Source organism: Anastrepha obliqua, chromosome 3 (genome assembly GCF_027943255.1).
Source record: "Anastrepha obliqua isolate idAnaObli1 chromosome 3, idAnaObli1_1.0, whole genome shotgun sequence".
NCBI classification, from domain to species: Eukaryota; Metazoa; Arthropoda; class Insecta; order Diptera; family Tephritidae; genus Anastrepha; species Anastrepha obliqua.
Genome location: NC_072894.1, coordinates 49,998,116 through 50,012,662, shown reverse-complemented (window position 1 = coordinate 50,012,662; position 14,547 = coordinate 49,998,116). Strand labels below are relative to the sequence as shown.

Here is a 14,547-nt window from a genome sequence, read left to right as displayed (position 1 = left end):
GTTTAATTTTATTATTGCCAAACTATTACATAAAGACGGAAATTTTTTAATAAATTCTTCTATACATACATACATCCATTTACTGAGTAATTTTTATTATCAAATAAAATTTCTCTACGAGTAATAGGTATGATTTTTATTTTTGTTTTTCTTTTCGTTTTTAAATTTTAGTGCTTTCCCTAAGAATTTGTCCATATTCAAACATACATACTTTCATCGTGATCCATCGTTGCAGCCATTTTCGCATAACATTTAACGTCCTCTATTCACCTACCGAGTGCTGCGAGTTATCTGAATTATCTGGACTTACATTGGAGCTGCACGGAGTTCTGTCACCACGCACATTTAGCGTTGTCTGCAGCATATTAGCAATGCTATCTACGTCCAATTGTTCGTCGTTTGCCGAAATCTTACGCATAGCTTGACAAACCAAGCTCAAATCGCCCTTGAGCTCACTTACAAACGCAGTGATCTTCTGCGCATTCGATAGTACCTCCACCTCTTGAGTATATGGATTATAGCGCACGCCGAAAGGACGCTGGATGCTGTCGGCAAAGTTTCTGCAATACATAAAATTCGTGTAGTTAAGTAAAACTCTGAACTGTTTAATGATGGTTTTTCATTGCGTCATCTATTTAACAACAACACAAAAAAACACACACGAAATTCTAACGTTTTGTATCACCATACCTCATCTGCTCTTTGGCCTCCTCGAATGAATCTGTGTAGTAGTAAGCATTTTGATAGGATGTTATAATGCACTCCTCTTGACAAGTAGTATCCGGATCGAATTTTTTTATTTTATCTTTAGCAGTTATAGCATGTTGTAGTTCAGCCACAGAGCTCAATAGACCAGCGCCATATACCTTGAAAGTATTATCCTGTTGCTTACACAGTCCAAATTCAACCGTGAAGAAATATAACTGGTCGAGAGCACATAAAAGGGAAATAAACATCTTAATGAAAGTGCACACTTTGAAGCGCAAAAATAAAAGAAAGTAATATTGATGATAGTAAGCCAAATAATTACAAGCATTAAAGGCCCAGCTCATTCAATGAATTAAGTAAATTTATAATTAAAAAAAAAACTAAAAAAATGTACATAAGTAGTTATTATAAAGCTTTTGTTTTGTGGAATTAACTTACTACCACCACCAAAGCCTCTAGTATTTACTTCAATCAAAGGCAGATGTACGAGCAGACTGACTAAGCACATCATCGTTATTTTCAGGGACACAAAAAGATTTTAGACAAGGTTCCCGGAATTTGTCGGTGAGCAAAGAGCGACCATGAAAAATTACATTCTACCAGTTATTTAGATTGCTGAAAGAAGGCGTTTGCTCGCCGTATAATGATTTTAGTGCATCGATTAATTCTTGTTTTGTTAAGCCATGTCGAAAATTGTAAAAAATAATCGGGCGAAAATGGTCACGGTTCAATTCCATTTTTTGCATGATGAGTTTTTAAAAACACTGTAAACAACTCTAATAGGGACTACACAACAGAAAGTTTTGAGTGCGTTTATGGTAAATTATGTCAAACTTTCGGATGAAAATGTCGTATGGCGCTTGAAAACACCAGAAGGCCAAAAATATAAATAGCGACCATCGCATTAAATATGTATTTTTTAACACTTCAGAATAGGATATCAATTTCGTACTCAATCATAACGCAATTATTTAATTTGTATCGCGTATGAATTACGTTGTCGATCGCATTGGTATTGAATTGGAGTTTTCAAAATATTTGTGGAAGATATGGTTGTCTGTAAAAACTCCAATAGATTTGGCCCACAGGAGTGTTTTTTAATGTTTCTTAAGTAAGCTTCTTATTAAATACATTTAACTCGGCGCAATTATTCTAACAATTTTTCATAAAATTTTGTATTTTCGGGCATTATTCATTTTTTTTATTCAACCAAATCGCGCTGTAGTATAATTTTTCTAAATATTGGGTGTTTTTTAGCTGCATGAGAACTATCGATATCGACAACTATGGTTTGACAGCTGAGAATGGCAAACTGCGTTGGCATTTCGATTCAGTAAAGTTTGGCAGATCGTCATAAATCGTTTAACGCCAGAACAAAGCTTTCAAATTGTGCAAATTTTGTTTGTAAAAAAAAACATAATAAATCCTAATTTTTTTCGAAATGAAGAAGGAGCTGTCGCTACGGTGAATGGCAAGCGCTATCGAGCTGTACCGACTAAATTTGTATTTCCAAAAATGAATCAGCTAAACATCGACGACATTTGGTATCAACAAGACAGCGAAACTTGCCATATAATGGGTCTTCCAATAACAGGTGTTAGATGTTAAACAGGAGAGATGATTAACGATTTTTGGCCGGTATTGGATGGTATTGAACTGGACAACGTTTATTTGCACAAAACGGTGCTACGTGCCATACAAGTTACGAAACAATTGATCTTTTACGGGAAAAGTTTCCGGACCGTGTTATCTCTCGAAGAGGTGATCACAATTGTCCACCGAGATCTTGTGATTTAACACTTTGTGACTTTTTTCTTTGGGGTCACGTAAAAAAGAAGGTCTACGCCAACAGCCCAGGGTCGATTCAATACCTCAAAGATGGAATTCGTGAGGCTATCGAGGGCATAGGGCAGCCACTTTGCAATTCGGTTATGGGATATTTCATGAAAAGGATATTGTCCTGTAAGCGTGGTCGTGGTGGTCAATTGCCTGATGTTATTTTCCACTATTAACGGCATAGATACCTCCCTCTTTATAATGAAATAAACATCCCTTCATCAAAAATTGAGCCGATCGAATGGTCCCTGTAACTTGTAGTCGCGACGGACATATGCCGGATATCCAAAATAAATGTCACGAAATTATCAACTAGATTATAATAAAAACATTTTATCAGGACAATAGTTCTGGTTTGTACTATCATTTTAAGTTCTCAATCTCTTTAAAAAACACCCGATATCTCGAGCCCATCGTCCCATAGCGAATTCCAACGAAATCGTAAACTTTCACGGGGTCTTATCGCTCTATTTTCACGTACATATTATATATTGCTTATTAATAAAAAGAAAAAAAAAACAACTGCACTTTGAAAAATAGAAAATAGAATGCCATTTAAGTTTCGATCTCCTCTTGAAACACATTGCAAATAAATTTAATCTTTTAATCAGCAATAAATATGAATGCAAGTTTGTTTTCTAAATTAATTATAATAGACGTAAACGTAGACGGGAATTGAAATTTAGCACGACCGCTTGAAATTTAGCACGACCGCTTCGAATGGCACATGGAAAGATTAATTGAATTATGAAATGATTTGTGATATATGAAAAGTTTAATTGAATTACATATGTAATATATTCGGTTCTTCTTCTTAAGCGTGATATATCAAATTTTGTTCATAATTGACGATTCATGACGATTTTATATTTTATTTTATTTTACAACGTTTGTTTGCTTGTGGCAAAGGGTAGGTACTCATTCGATAGAGCTCTGTTAATTGTATTTTTTAGTTATTCAATTTTTTATTAGTTTTGAGGCTTAGAAGTGGAATACCCAGAAGGCAAAATATTTTATAAATTTTCCACCACTGCTTTTCTTTGCTTTTCATCGAGGTCAAAAAGCTGCCGAAGCAGCCCGGGGCATTTGCGACGTATATGGAGAAGGTGTCATAGGCGAGTCTACAGCACGGAAATGGTTTGCAAAAGACCAAAAATGACGGAAGGCCTTGAATTTGATGAAGAAGGTTCGAAATCACTCTTGAACAAGAGTCGCGAATTGGAGGAAATGAACTGCGATCATAAAATGATTCTCAATCACCTTCATTCAACGGAAAAAAGAAAGTCGCCTTTAATTTGCTTCTCAGCATCTCTCCCGCCTTCGAACAACATGCAGTCAAAAACAATGCCTTTTGTACCGAATCGTCAAAAAAAGGAGTGGGTGGCTCCAAGAGATACGCCGAAGGCGAGAATCAATCCGGATTTCCATCCAAAGAAGATCATGGTATGTGTTTGGTGGGACTGGAAGGGCATGGCGCGCTGGGAAATGCTCGAAAAGAATGCATTTGTCAATAAGGAGCTCTGCATTGCCCGGCTAAAACGCATGAATGAGGCTATTCGACTGAAAAAAACGTGATCGATATGATCAAACCATACTGCTTCACGACAACGCCAGACCTCATGTTGCACAAATCGTCAAAGCCGCACTTCAAGAGCTCGAAGACCATCCGACGATTACCATCTGTTCCGCTCCCTCTCATACCATACAAAATGCGTTACCTTCGATAACAAAGATGTCCTTGAACTGAAAACTGGCTCAACAACTTCTTGACACCAAACTAGGCGATTTTTGGCGGAACGGCATCAACAAATTGATCCAGAAGTGTAAAAGTATCTCGATTATAAGCATTTCCCGTTTGCAAGCACCGAAATATTGGTCATCTTCCTGCATACAGCACTAAAATTTAATTTTGCAAGTAAATTTATGCTTGAGATTGATAACAATGAGCAGTACTATTTCGGCTGCATTCAGTCGGAGATTACAGTATTTTTAAAACTTCTAACTGTCGAAAGATTGGAGGTAATTTTTCGAATGAAAATCGACGCTCTGCGAAAAGAATTCATTGCGCGCTCAGGCCAACTTATGGTGTACATAACCGTCTACTCAATACGTCTGGCTACGTCAATAAGCAAAATTTCCCTAATTAGACTGAAGAGCAACCCAAAGCCATTCAAAAGCAGCCCTTAAAACGGATTTACTGCATCGTCGTTTCGAACGAAACTTTTAGGCATTTATCACGGCCAGCGATGTTTATTTTCAAAAATTTATACCGTCATAAATTTTAAAATTTTTTAGAAAATATTCTGACTCACGCTTATGTTAATTATTTTTACAAATTTTCTATTTGCATAAACACCTGTTACACTGTGCCAGGTTCAGCACTTGCTTTTTGTAATAAAGGTGAAATTTGTATAGGAAAGCATTTGTTAATTAAAATTAAATGGCAACTACCAACCGTTGCCAACTTTTCAATATCTGCATCCGCAGCCCCTAGTGAGGCCAGCCCAATTTCCTGTGAGAATTGTGCAAAACTGGGATTAGCGAGCAATGGCATATGACCCAAAAGTTCATGACAGCAATCCCTAAAACGAAGATATTTAGTAATAAACACATCCCATGGTTTCTTCTTGATAACAACAAATTTATATTACTCACGGCTCAGGCGTATAGAAGGGATCCGAAGAATGTCTAATATACTGTGTGCAATGGAAAACACGAAAAGCCAATCCGGACAAAAAGTCACGTGGAGATAAATAGCCAGCTACGGGACGTAGTTGAAACCCGGTCTTACGTTTCAAGTAGTTACTAACATCTTCCAACTGCGGCACATTGTCCTCACGGTAACCACAATACTTAACCAATTCCGGCCAATTTTCCATATACTCACGCACTGCATGCTTGACGTAGAGACGATGCAGTTCACGAAAGACGATGCCCCTGAAAAGTAGCAATTTAGCACCAATAAAATTCAACAATAAACTTCTGAATCAACAATAACTATTCAGATACGCATATTTATTTGTATATTTGTCAGTACGTGTGCGTGCCGTTAATTGGTTTAGCTTTAACTTTTATCTGTTGTGGTTAGTAAAAAACACTGCTGCAAAGACACTTACCAAGTTTTTATCTCATCCGGTGTGTAGGTTACACGTGGTATTGCATGCCCGCTATTGATTTTGTAAGAAATTGGGTGAGAAAGTTTTATGAAGAATGGTTGGCATATCAAAGTAAACTTTTTATTATTGCATACATATTTGCACACTTACTGTTTGTAATTGTTGGCAATAGATGTAAATGTCTCACGCCGCTTACGATAGACAGGATCTTTAAAGCCTGGATGGTCAGCATCCAGCTCTGAGCCATACATGAGTACATTTTGTGCCTTATCTAAATCAGACATTTTGCGTGGAAACCAAACCATCTCACCAAAGTCTGACAAGAAACATTTTAAGTTTAGATTAGTAAAGGGATTGCTTTTTTTTTGTGTAAATAAACACGCATTTAAAGAGTTACCAAAACTTGAGCACGCTGATAAGGATGGCGCTCGAGACATTGGACGTACAGCAGTGTAATTTACGGACTGCACCTCACGATTAAGCACCTGCAGTACTTTATCTAACCGTCGGGCATCACATTCTACATCGACCAGTACATCAGCCTTCAGCAAAAAAAAAAAACAAAAACACAAAGTTAATAAGTTTTGTAAGTAAATAAAGGTGTAAATTCAAAAAAGACATGCAGGTTTAACAGAAAAATCCTCATAAACAGTTAAGGATACTATTTTTAGGTCCTATTTGAAAAATTTGGTTATACCATTTTTAAAATACTCGATTTTAAAGATTATTTAAACACTTTTTTTTGCTTGTGCACTATGCAAAATAGCTTCATGAGACTTACAAAATTCATAATTTTTCTTCAACCAAGCTGCATAATATAATATTCGCCTGAGTTGCCTTATAATGTATTATTCATTATTATTATTATTATTTATTATTCAGTATAGTCTCATTTACTCTTGTTCCAACGAGGTTCTATTGGGTATAGGAATAAGTTTCCGTCCTTTCACCACCAGATACACAATATAACCTTTGAAGCATGAATATTTTCTTTCGCTGTCGATGTACCTGGTTCACCTGGCAGGCTCCAACATTTTCGGCGCTTAGGGTTGTCATAATAGATCCATTTTTCATCGCCATGCAGAAAACCTTTTCTTTTCTGCCGTTCCAAAAGCATCTCACACGTCACCAAACGTCTCTCGATATCCCTCTACTTCAATTGATGTGGCACCTTGTTACTTGCTTTCTGGACCATTCTCATCGCGTACAAAAAGTGTTCGACATGCGTCTTCATCCAATAATTGTTGTAGTTGAGTATCTTTGAATTTTTTCGGTGCCTCTTCGCGAACTTTATCACTCACTTCGAAATTGCCACTTTGGAAGCGTCGAAACCACTCTGGAGAAGTTGTTTTTGGTGGGGCGTGATTACCGTAAATACTGTTCAATATATGGCACGTTTCAGCTGCACTTTTCTTTAAAAGGTAATAATGAAGCATGTCTTCCCGCAAATACTGTTTTTTCGGGACGAACATAGACATTTTTGACGTCAGATAAAAAGGGATTTTTACGCCTCAAACGAATGTCAACTACTGCGATCGAGACCTCACATATAAACCTTTGAATCACCAGTATATTACTAGAGCGAACATAAAAATAGTATCAGCAGCGACACCACTTTCACGAGAACAGAATTTTATTCCCATACCCAATAATTTATGAGTTCCATCCCTGAAGTGAGAATCTGGGACAGCTGCAAAATACGGTTCATCATTTGGTGAAAAACACTTTGCACACATGATTTTTTTTTTTCGTCAAGCAAAGGGAAATCGCTAGGGACCAAATCTGGTGAATGCGGTGAATGCTTCCACAATTCGAACTTTAATTCACGGGTTTTAGCCTTTGTTAAAATGCTCTTGTGACACGATGCATTGCCCTGATGAAAAAGTATTATGTTATTTTGCGAATTTGGATTTTTTTTACGATTTTTTTTTTTCTTCAGGTGGTCTAAGTGGTTACAATAATATTCAGGATTAATTGTTTTACCAGTTTGCAAGTAATCCACAAACACAAGTCCTTTTACACTTAACACTTTCAAAATTCGTTCATAAATTTCATTTGCTTTTAAACCTTCCAAAAATAATAATTCAACCACTACACGAAACTTAATTTTTTCCATTGTAGAAAATACTGTGACACGTCGATACTAAATAGTTGGTAATCAAAGAATGAATTGGCAGATTAAAATGATACTTCACATACGTTTATATGAAAAGTGTACCAACATAACACAAAAAAATTGGCTAGTAGCAACGCCCTCTCTTATCGAACCGCAAAACTTTTTGAACAGATGTAAGAAATAAGATAGCTGGCTGTCAATAAAAACATCAGCCCCAACCAAATTAGGTGTGAACTTTCTCTTAATGTCATGAAAAGAAGAATACAGAAAATTTTGAGTGAATATTCGATTTTACGGCGGCCGCCGTGGCCGAATAGGATGGTGTGTGATTCCCATTCGGAGTTCAGAGGGAATGTAGATTCGAACCTCGGTAAAAAAAATTATGGAAAAAGTTTTTTCTAAGAGCGGTCACCCCTCGGCAGGCAGTGGCAAACCTCCGAGTATATTTCTGCCATGAAAAAGCTCCTCATAAAAAATATCTGCCGTTCGGAGTCGGCTTAAACTGCCGGTCCCTCCATTTGTTGAAAAACATCAATACGCACACCACAAATAGGAGGAGGAGCTTCGGCCAAACGCCAAAAAGGGGGTACGCGCCAATTATATATATTCGAATTTAAAATATTAAAATAGACTGGCTTTACAGAAGCTTTTACCATTTTAGCGATGAAAAAAAATGTATCCCGATGGGGCTGATGGCTGTCAGAAGTATTGGAGAGATATTTACGAGCCATGCCAAACGCGTCACTCGAGAAACTTCCACGGAGGTTCTCTTATGGCCTGCTTTTAGCTACCGTGTCAAGAAAATTACGGAGAGGTCTTGAGTAATGTTGTATTGAATTTCATTGAAGAATTTCACGGTGGGGAATGCTCCAACTCACAGCGCTAAGCGTACAAAGATGTTTTTCGCTTCAAAAATATGTCTGTGCTGTAGTGGTCCACATTTAGTCCACATCTAAATCCAATGGAGAACCTCTGGAACACTATTGCACCTTAAAAAAACTATTCAAGAGAAATTGGCAAACAGCAAACTTAGTGCCCTTCAGTCACTCATCTGCCACACATTTTTGTGTATTAAAAAGACATATACACTTTACATAGTCGAAGTTTTTTGTTTTCATCTTGTAATAATGATGTAATATCATTTTAACTCAGTTTTCAATTCCTTTGAAATCTTCAAAGGTGTACCAACCCCAGAGCAAAATTAGAAATATTTTTATTAGCTTTTGCAAATTGTATAATTGTAAAGCTTAGAGTACTGATATAATTAAATTGAAAGACAATTTTACAGTCTTTATTTATTTGTCGGAAAGCAAAACCGCCTTCAAAATGGTCCCATGCAAGAAAACCAAACGAGTGCCAAACTTTTTTGGCAAATCTCAAAACGATTTTTAAACTTTATTTCCTTAACGGCCTTCAGTTAACGCGACGATTTACCTTGAGTTTCTACTACGAGTATAGACTCGAAATGGGGTCTCCGGTGAGGTCTTTTAAATTTGAAATTTGAATAGTTAGAAATCCTGCAGAGCTAAGCTGTATCCTAAACTGACCTTTTATTGCAAAACTGATAAAATGTTGGCGCAAAATTAATCACTCTATCAAGAGGTTTATAATTTTTGCAAGTGGCGTCGTACGCCAATCATATTTGACACTGCAGAAATAGATAGCTGCAGTACACAAACAAAAAATGATAGAAAATTTTTTATGTTCAATTTTTGCCTAAATTTTTCATATTTCAAAGCTTGGGAACCAAGTACATATTGCGAAAATTTATGTTCTACCAATACCGAATGTATGTAAAAACAAAGCCCATAACAATTTTTTGCCACTTTTTATACCAGCGCACACTTGTACACACACTTGTTTGTTCACATAACATAAATCTAAGCAGTGAACCAAAACGAAACTAGGACACTAAAATTCAAAAAAATCAAATTACATAAATGAATTATTCAAAGATCACTGCGTTACAAAAACGAACTTTTTTTCTGTCCTATGAACCAAATATACAATACTTTTTCGGAAAGGGGAGAAAAAATAAAAATACACCGGCATCGGCGATTTTCATGTACACGTCAGAATTTTTTTTATGTATAAAATATAGAGCTCGCAGTCCGCCTGTGTAAAAAACTTTGGATCAATTTTTAACCCTTTTTCCGTGATCCAATCGCGCTGAATTTCTGCAGGCAGACTCGTGGAAATGTTTTTATTATGTAAAATTAAAAAAAAAAAATTGTATCAATTCTCAGATTTTCTTGAATTTTTTTTTTTCTGACAGTTGCGCTACTAGGAGACGTATACTTTGACAATTGTTTTAAGTTCTGTGGCTTATTCGCACCAAGTAAAAATTTTAAAAATATTACGAAAACAGTGGTTAATTCGTTTCAGAAAATATTCAAGACTGCTTTTGTTCCTTACTTGTGATATATTCCGGAAGTCGTGTGCGACTATTGCTATAGAAATTTATACAAGTTGATGGAAGGTCAACAATAAAGTACTCTGTACCAACAATTTGGCTGCCACGTACGGAGCACTGCAGCGAACTGTGCTACTTTTGCGTAACTTTTACTCAAACTAAAGCGTACCAATACTTAAAAAACTGGATCGTGAGGGCGAGGCGATTGCAAGTTTGTGCAACATTTTTCCGAAACTGAGCGGCGCAAAGATTCATGCAGGTATTTTTTTGACGAAGGCTTTTAGTAACTTTATTTTTTTAATGATGTGTATAATTTAAAGTGTTTTCAGTTTTTCAGATAAAAAAAATAGTTGCAAGTTATGAATTTTCATCAAAATTGAATGCTATCGAACAACGTGCATGGAAAGGCACAGTTGCCGTTATTGAGCGGTTTCTTGGCAACAAACGAGCTGACAATTATAAAAATATTGTTGCAGAAATGATTTCGGCATATGGCGAAATGGGCATATTAATGTCGCTAAAAATCCATTTCCTTCACAATCATTTAGATTGTTTCCATGGTGATTTAGGAGCTTGTAGCGATGAACATGGCGAAAGGTTGAATCAGGACATTGCGGCTATTGAAAAGCGCTTTAAAGTACAAGACATTACGCATATGCTTGGCGAATACTGTTGGTCTATTTGTCGCGATACTGACACAAATGCTTACAAACGCAAAAATAAAAGGCCTAAGTTTTTTTAAAAGCATTAAAGTTTTTAATGTAACAATTTTTAATTTTAATATAATAAAATTAATAAAAAAATTCGGGGTTTCATATCTCTATTGTAATACAGAGTGAAATACCTTTCTTTTGATACCCACATCGGCATATCTCATGCAATTCTTTTTTAATTTCGAACAGGTGGCAACCCTGTGAAACATTGTCAGTGGCAACACCTAGGTGAAAAGTCTAGAAATGTGATACACTATCTGTGTATTTTTTAGCAAATCTAAGTAAACTATTTGTATTCCAGAACTGCACAAGTTTTATTTTTCACATATTGCCATTGGCGTTGGAAGTTTTTAAAATTGAAGATGAATAAGCAAACATCGAGGGATTTAAAAAGAACTTATTGCGAAATACAATTCCAAAGGGTGCATCACACGCGGAAATTTTGAAAGAACCTAATTCGATAGTATTTAATATATTAAAAAACTATAATCAAAACCATTATTTTCTTAGAAAGAGTGATGCTGGAAGAGTTTCTAAAATTAACTGAAATGTGACGTTTAATAAAAGAGAACACGAAAATTTCTGCACAACATTTTAACATTACTAAATCACTCCAAAACTCCGCAATTGTGAACGTAAATTATCAGAAATTTTGCGTACAGTAACGAATACAGAGCGTGAACTCCTAGAAAAAATCACCTTCTGCAAGTAAAGGGTTAAACTAGGCTAAAGAATAAGTTTGAAAGCCGAATAAATTTTGGAGCAACGTTATTTTCACCGCCGAATCGAAATTCAACTTATCTGGGTCGGATAGCCGCAGTTTTGTCTGGATAAGGAAAGCAACAGCGCCCAATCCATCTAATGTGGTTGGTACTGCGAAACATGGTGGAGGTCACGTAATGGTTTGGGGAGCACTGACGGCAAATGGAGTGCCCCCATTTTGTTTTATTGAAAGCACTATGACTAAAATAAGTTTTCTAGAAATATTGAAGGAGCATATTTCCAAAACTGTGGAAAAATTACAGTTACCAGCAATTGCGCTGATTGCAAGGGAATGGTTACTTTCCCTCAAAACTCTCACTCAGAACTCAAATCTCAATCACATTGAGAACAGATTAATGGTGAAAATTTCATAAGACTGAAATTCCAACAATTGAAGAGATATGTCATATTATTCCAAGAGAGATGTCATCAAAACTCTTGTAGACTTCATGCAATAAAATGAAGTTATTGTTTTGTTACTGAAAAACTTCCAAGTAATTTAAATATTTTATTATTTTCGTTTTATATAATAAAAGACTGAATTGAATACTTTAAATTGGCTTTTGCTTTTTGAAAATTGATAGAAACGTTCTCAAATTATAAAGGATTGAAGTCAGAACAAATATGTAAATGCCCCATTTGTACTTCTCTGTATATCGAAATGCTCAGAATGAGGCGAGAAGTCAATTTGTCCATGTCTGCCCATGCGCTAGATAACTCGAGCAAAAATTAATATATTTCAATAAAATTTGGGATACATATTACTTTTTCTCCGGGATAAGTATGTATTGAAAATGGGAGAAAACGGTCTATACCTATGCTCACTTCCCATATAATGATAATTGTCTCTTTCATCTCTGTTAAAGCAAAATTACTTCCATCCGACAGCCGCCGTAGCCGAATGGGTTGGTGCGTGACTATAATTCGGAATCTAGAGAGAACGTAGGTTCAAATGTCGTGAAGCAATAAAATGAAGAAAAAGTGTTTTTCAAATAGCGGTCGTCCGTCGGCAGGCAATGGCAAGCCTCAGAGTGTATTATACCCTTCTGCCCTTCGGAATCGGCTTGAAACTGGAATTTGTGGAATAACATCAATACGCACACCACAAATAGGAGGAGGATTTCGGCCAAACACCCAAAACGGGTGTACGCGCGAATTACATATAAAATTACTTCCATTTGGTGAAATGATGAAAAATAAACGCGACGCAAATTAAAGGTATCATGCTCTCTTTCGATTAAATGCGTATATCTCGAGAACAACTTAATAAAACTCACCCAACCCATACGCGTGTGAATATTTTTGGGATCAAATAAAAGTCATGAACACTCCTTATATGTTAAGTTCTTACGTACACCCGTATGTCGATTAAATCCATCCATGTAATATTATGCTATAAATCTCATTGCCTATGAGTTTGTTTGAATCCAAAAGTTTACTTGTTTAAAATTAACTTCAAACCTTACGCATCCTTCTTAAGGCTTCTTTCCAATTGCATTGTTTCACACTCACCTGATTAGTGATTTTCTCCAAAGGTGATAATTCCAAATGTAGAACATTGATGCCTAATTCCTGGAAAACTTGCAGTGCTCTAGCCAAATTTCCAACTTGATTTTTCAAAGTAAAAATTATAGACACGCGATCAGCAGGCGAGCTTTGGCGATTTAAATCGGCCAGTTCAAGACTACCCTTTTCTGTACCACTATCAGAATTCGATGTATCCTACATTATATTCAAAAACAAAAAAAAAACGGGTATCACTAAACGGACTTTTTCGCGATAAATTTTTAAAAACGCTTACAAGACTGTGATGCACCTTACGTAGCGTATGCAGTGGACTGCCTTGCTTTACAGCCCATTCTTGCTCACCGCTACGGTAGAGCCAAAGACCTAGTAAACTTTTGCCAGAAGCGCTCATTTTATGTCGATTTTATAGTTATAGTTCACAAGATTTAAAATTTTCAGTAAACTTTTTTCACAGCAACTTCAACTTCTGCTGCAACTCTTATAGAATGCGAACACGCGCTTTCAGGTCAACTCGACGGGCCGATTTCCGAAAGGATACTGCAAGATCCAAATGGTGTGCAACACGCTTTTATAGCCTACATCTAGGCAGCAAATAATGATAAAATATCTCCCCTAACCTTTCTCATTCTACATTGATTGCAAACATTTGCTGCCATTCAACTACCAGCATTATCATCAAATTATTCAGTTTGCCTCTCACCATCATCATACTCATGCATAAGTAGTGGTAGCAGTAGTAGTATGTGTGTATATATGTTTGTAAATGTATCAACGAATATAAATTTACAAGGATATGAAAGCTGCAACTGATATTTGTACAGCGCGGGTTCTTAGCACATCTCTACCTCTTTGGAAGTGAACTGTAGCAACAAGTGAATGTCTACAAAGACAACTGTGCTACAAGTGGCAAGTTGGCGTGCTCAAGTTTACGCTGCTTATTCACACACTACTAACTCCACCTACGCAATGGATGGCGTCGCACAATGGTTATACATATAGGTTACTCGTTTGTTGGCTTTGATTGGCCAAATCATCGAATAGTCAGAACAGCATACACGATTTGCTACAAGGCGCAGTGCTAAGAGTAAATCTAGAAGCACTTCGAGATGATACCATCAATTGGTGGATGACGTAAAATTGTTCGGCTTAAGCATGAGTTGACTGAAAAAAATGGTCTCGACTCATTTCACTACAACGAAAAGGAAACTTTATCATTTCAAAACCGTTTTGTTGTTTTGTTTTGCCTTTATTTTTTGGCTTTAAGTGAACTTTCATATCTGACTTTTATAAAGTAGTTCAAGTTTGCAACCATTTTCCATGCATACATACATACATACATACATGCATACATTCAAA

The 14,547-nt window shown here is 36.3% G+C and overlaps 1 protein-coding gene across 1 annotated transcript; it reads right to left on the bottom strand.

Moving 5' to 3' along the window:
• Positions 1 to 6: 6 nt before the first annotated feature.
• Positions 7 to 13,587, bottom strand: LOC129241820 (tryptophan 5-hydroxylase 1-like). Its single transcript, XM_054878342.1, has 9 exons — positions 13,466 to 13,587; positions 13,177 to 13,386; positions 6,058 to 6,202; positions 5,811 to 5,976; positions 5,661 to 5,711; positions 5,200 to 5,481; positions 5,000 to 5,126; positions 691 to 923; positions 7 to 560 (listed from the first exon to the last, which is right to left on the bottom strand). Exons 1-9 carry the CDS (start codon positions 13,580 to 13,582, stop codon positions 263 to 265), a joined length of 1,629 nt encoding a protein of 542 aa, XP_054734317.1. The 5' UTR covers positions 13,583 to 13,587; the 3' UTR covers positions 7 to 262.
• Between the last annotated feature and the right edge of the window lie 960 nt (positions 13,588 to 14,547).

Excerpts from the sequence above, each read along its gene's own strand:
- LOC129241820 (XM_054878342.1), bottom strand. The coding sequence starts at position 13,582 with ATGAGCGCTTCTGGCAAAAGTTTACTAGGTCTTTGGCTCTACCGTAGC. Across the intron at positions 13,387-13,465 it reads GTAAGGTGCATCACAGTCTT|GATACATCGAATTCTGATAG; the intron begins GTAAGCGTTTTT and ends AATATAATGTAG. Across the intron at positions 5,127-5,199 it reads CCCTTCTATACGCCTGAGCC|GGATTGCTGTCATGAACTTT; the intron begins GTGAGTAATATA and ends TCTTCGTTTTAG.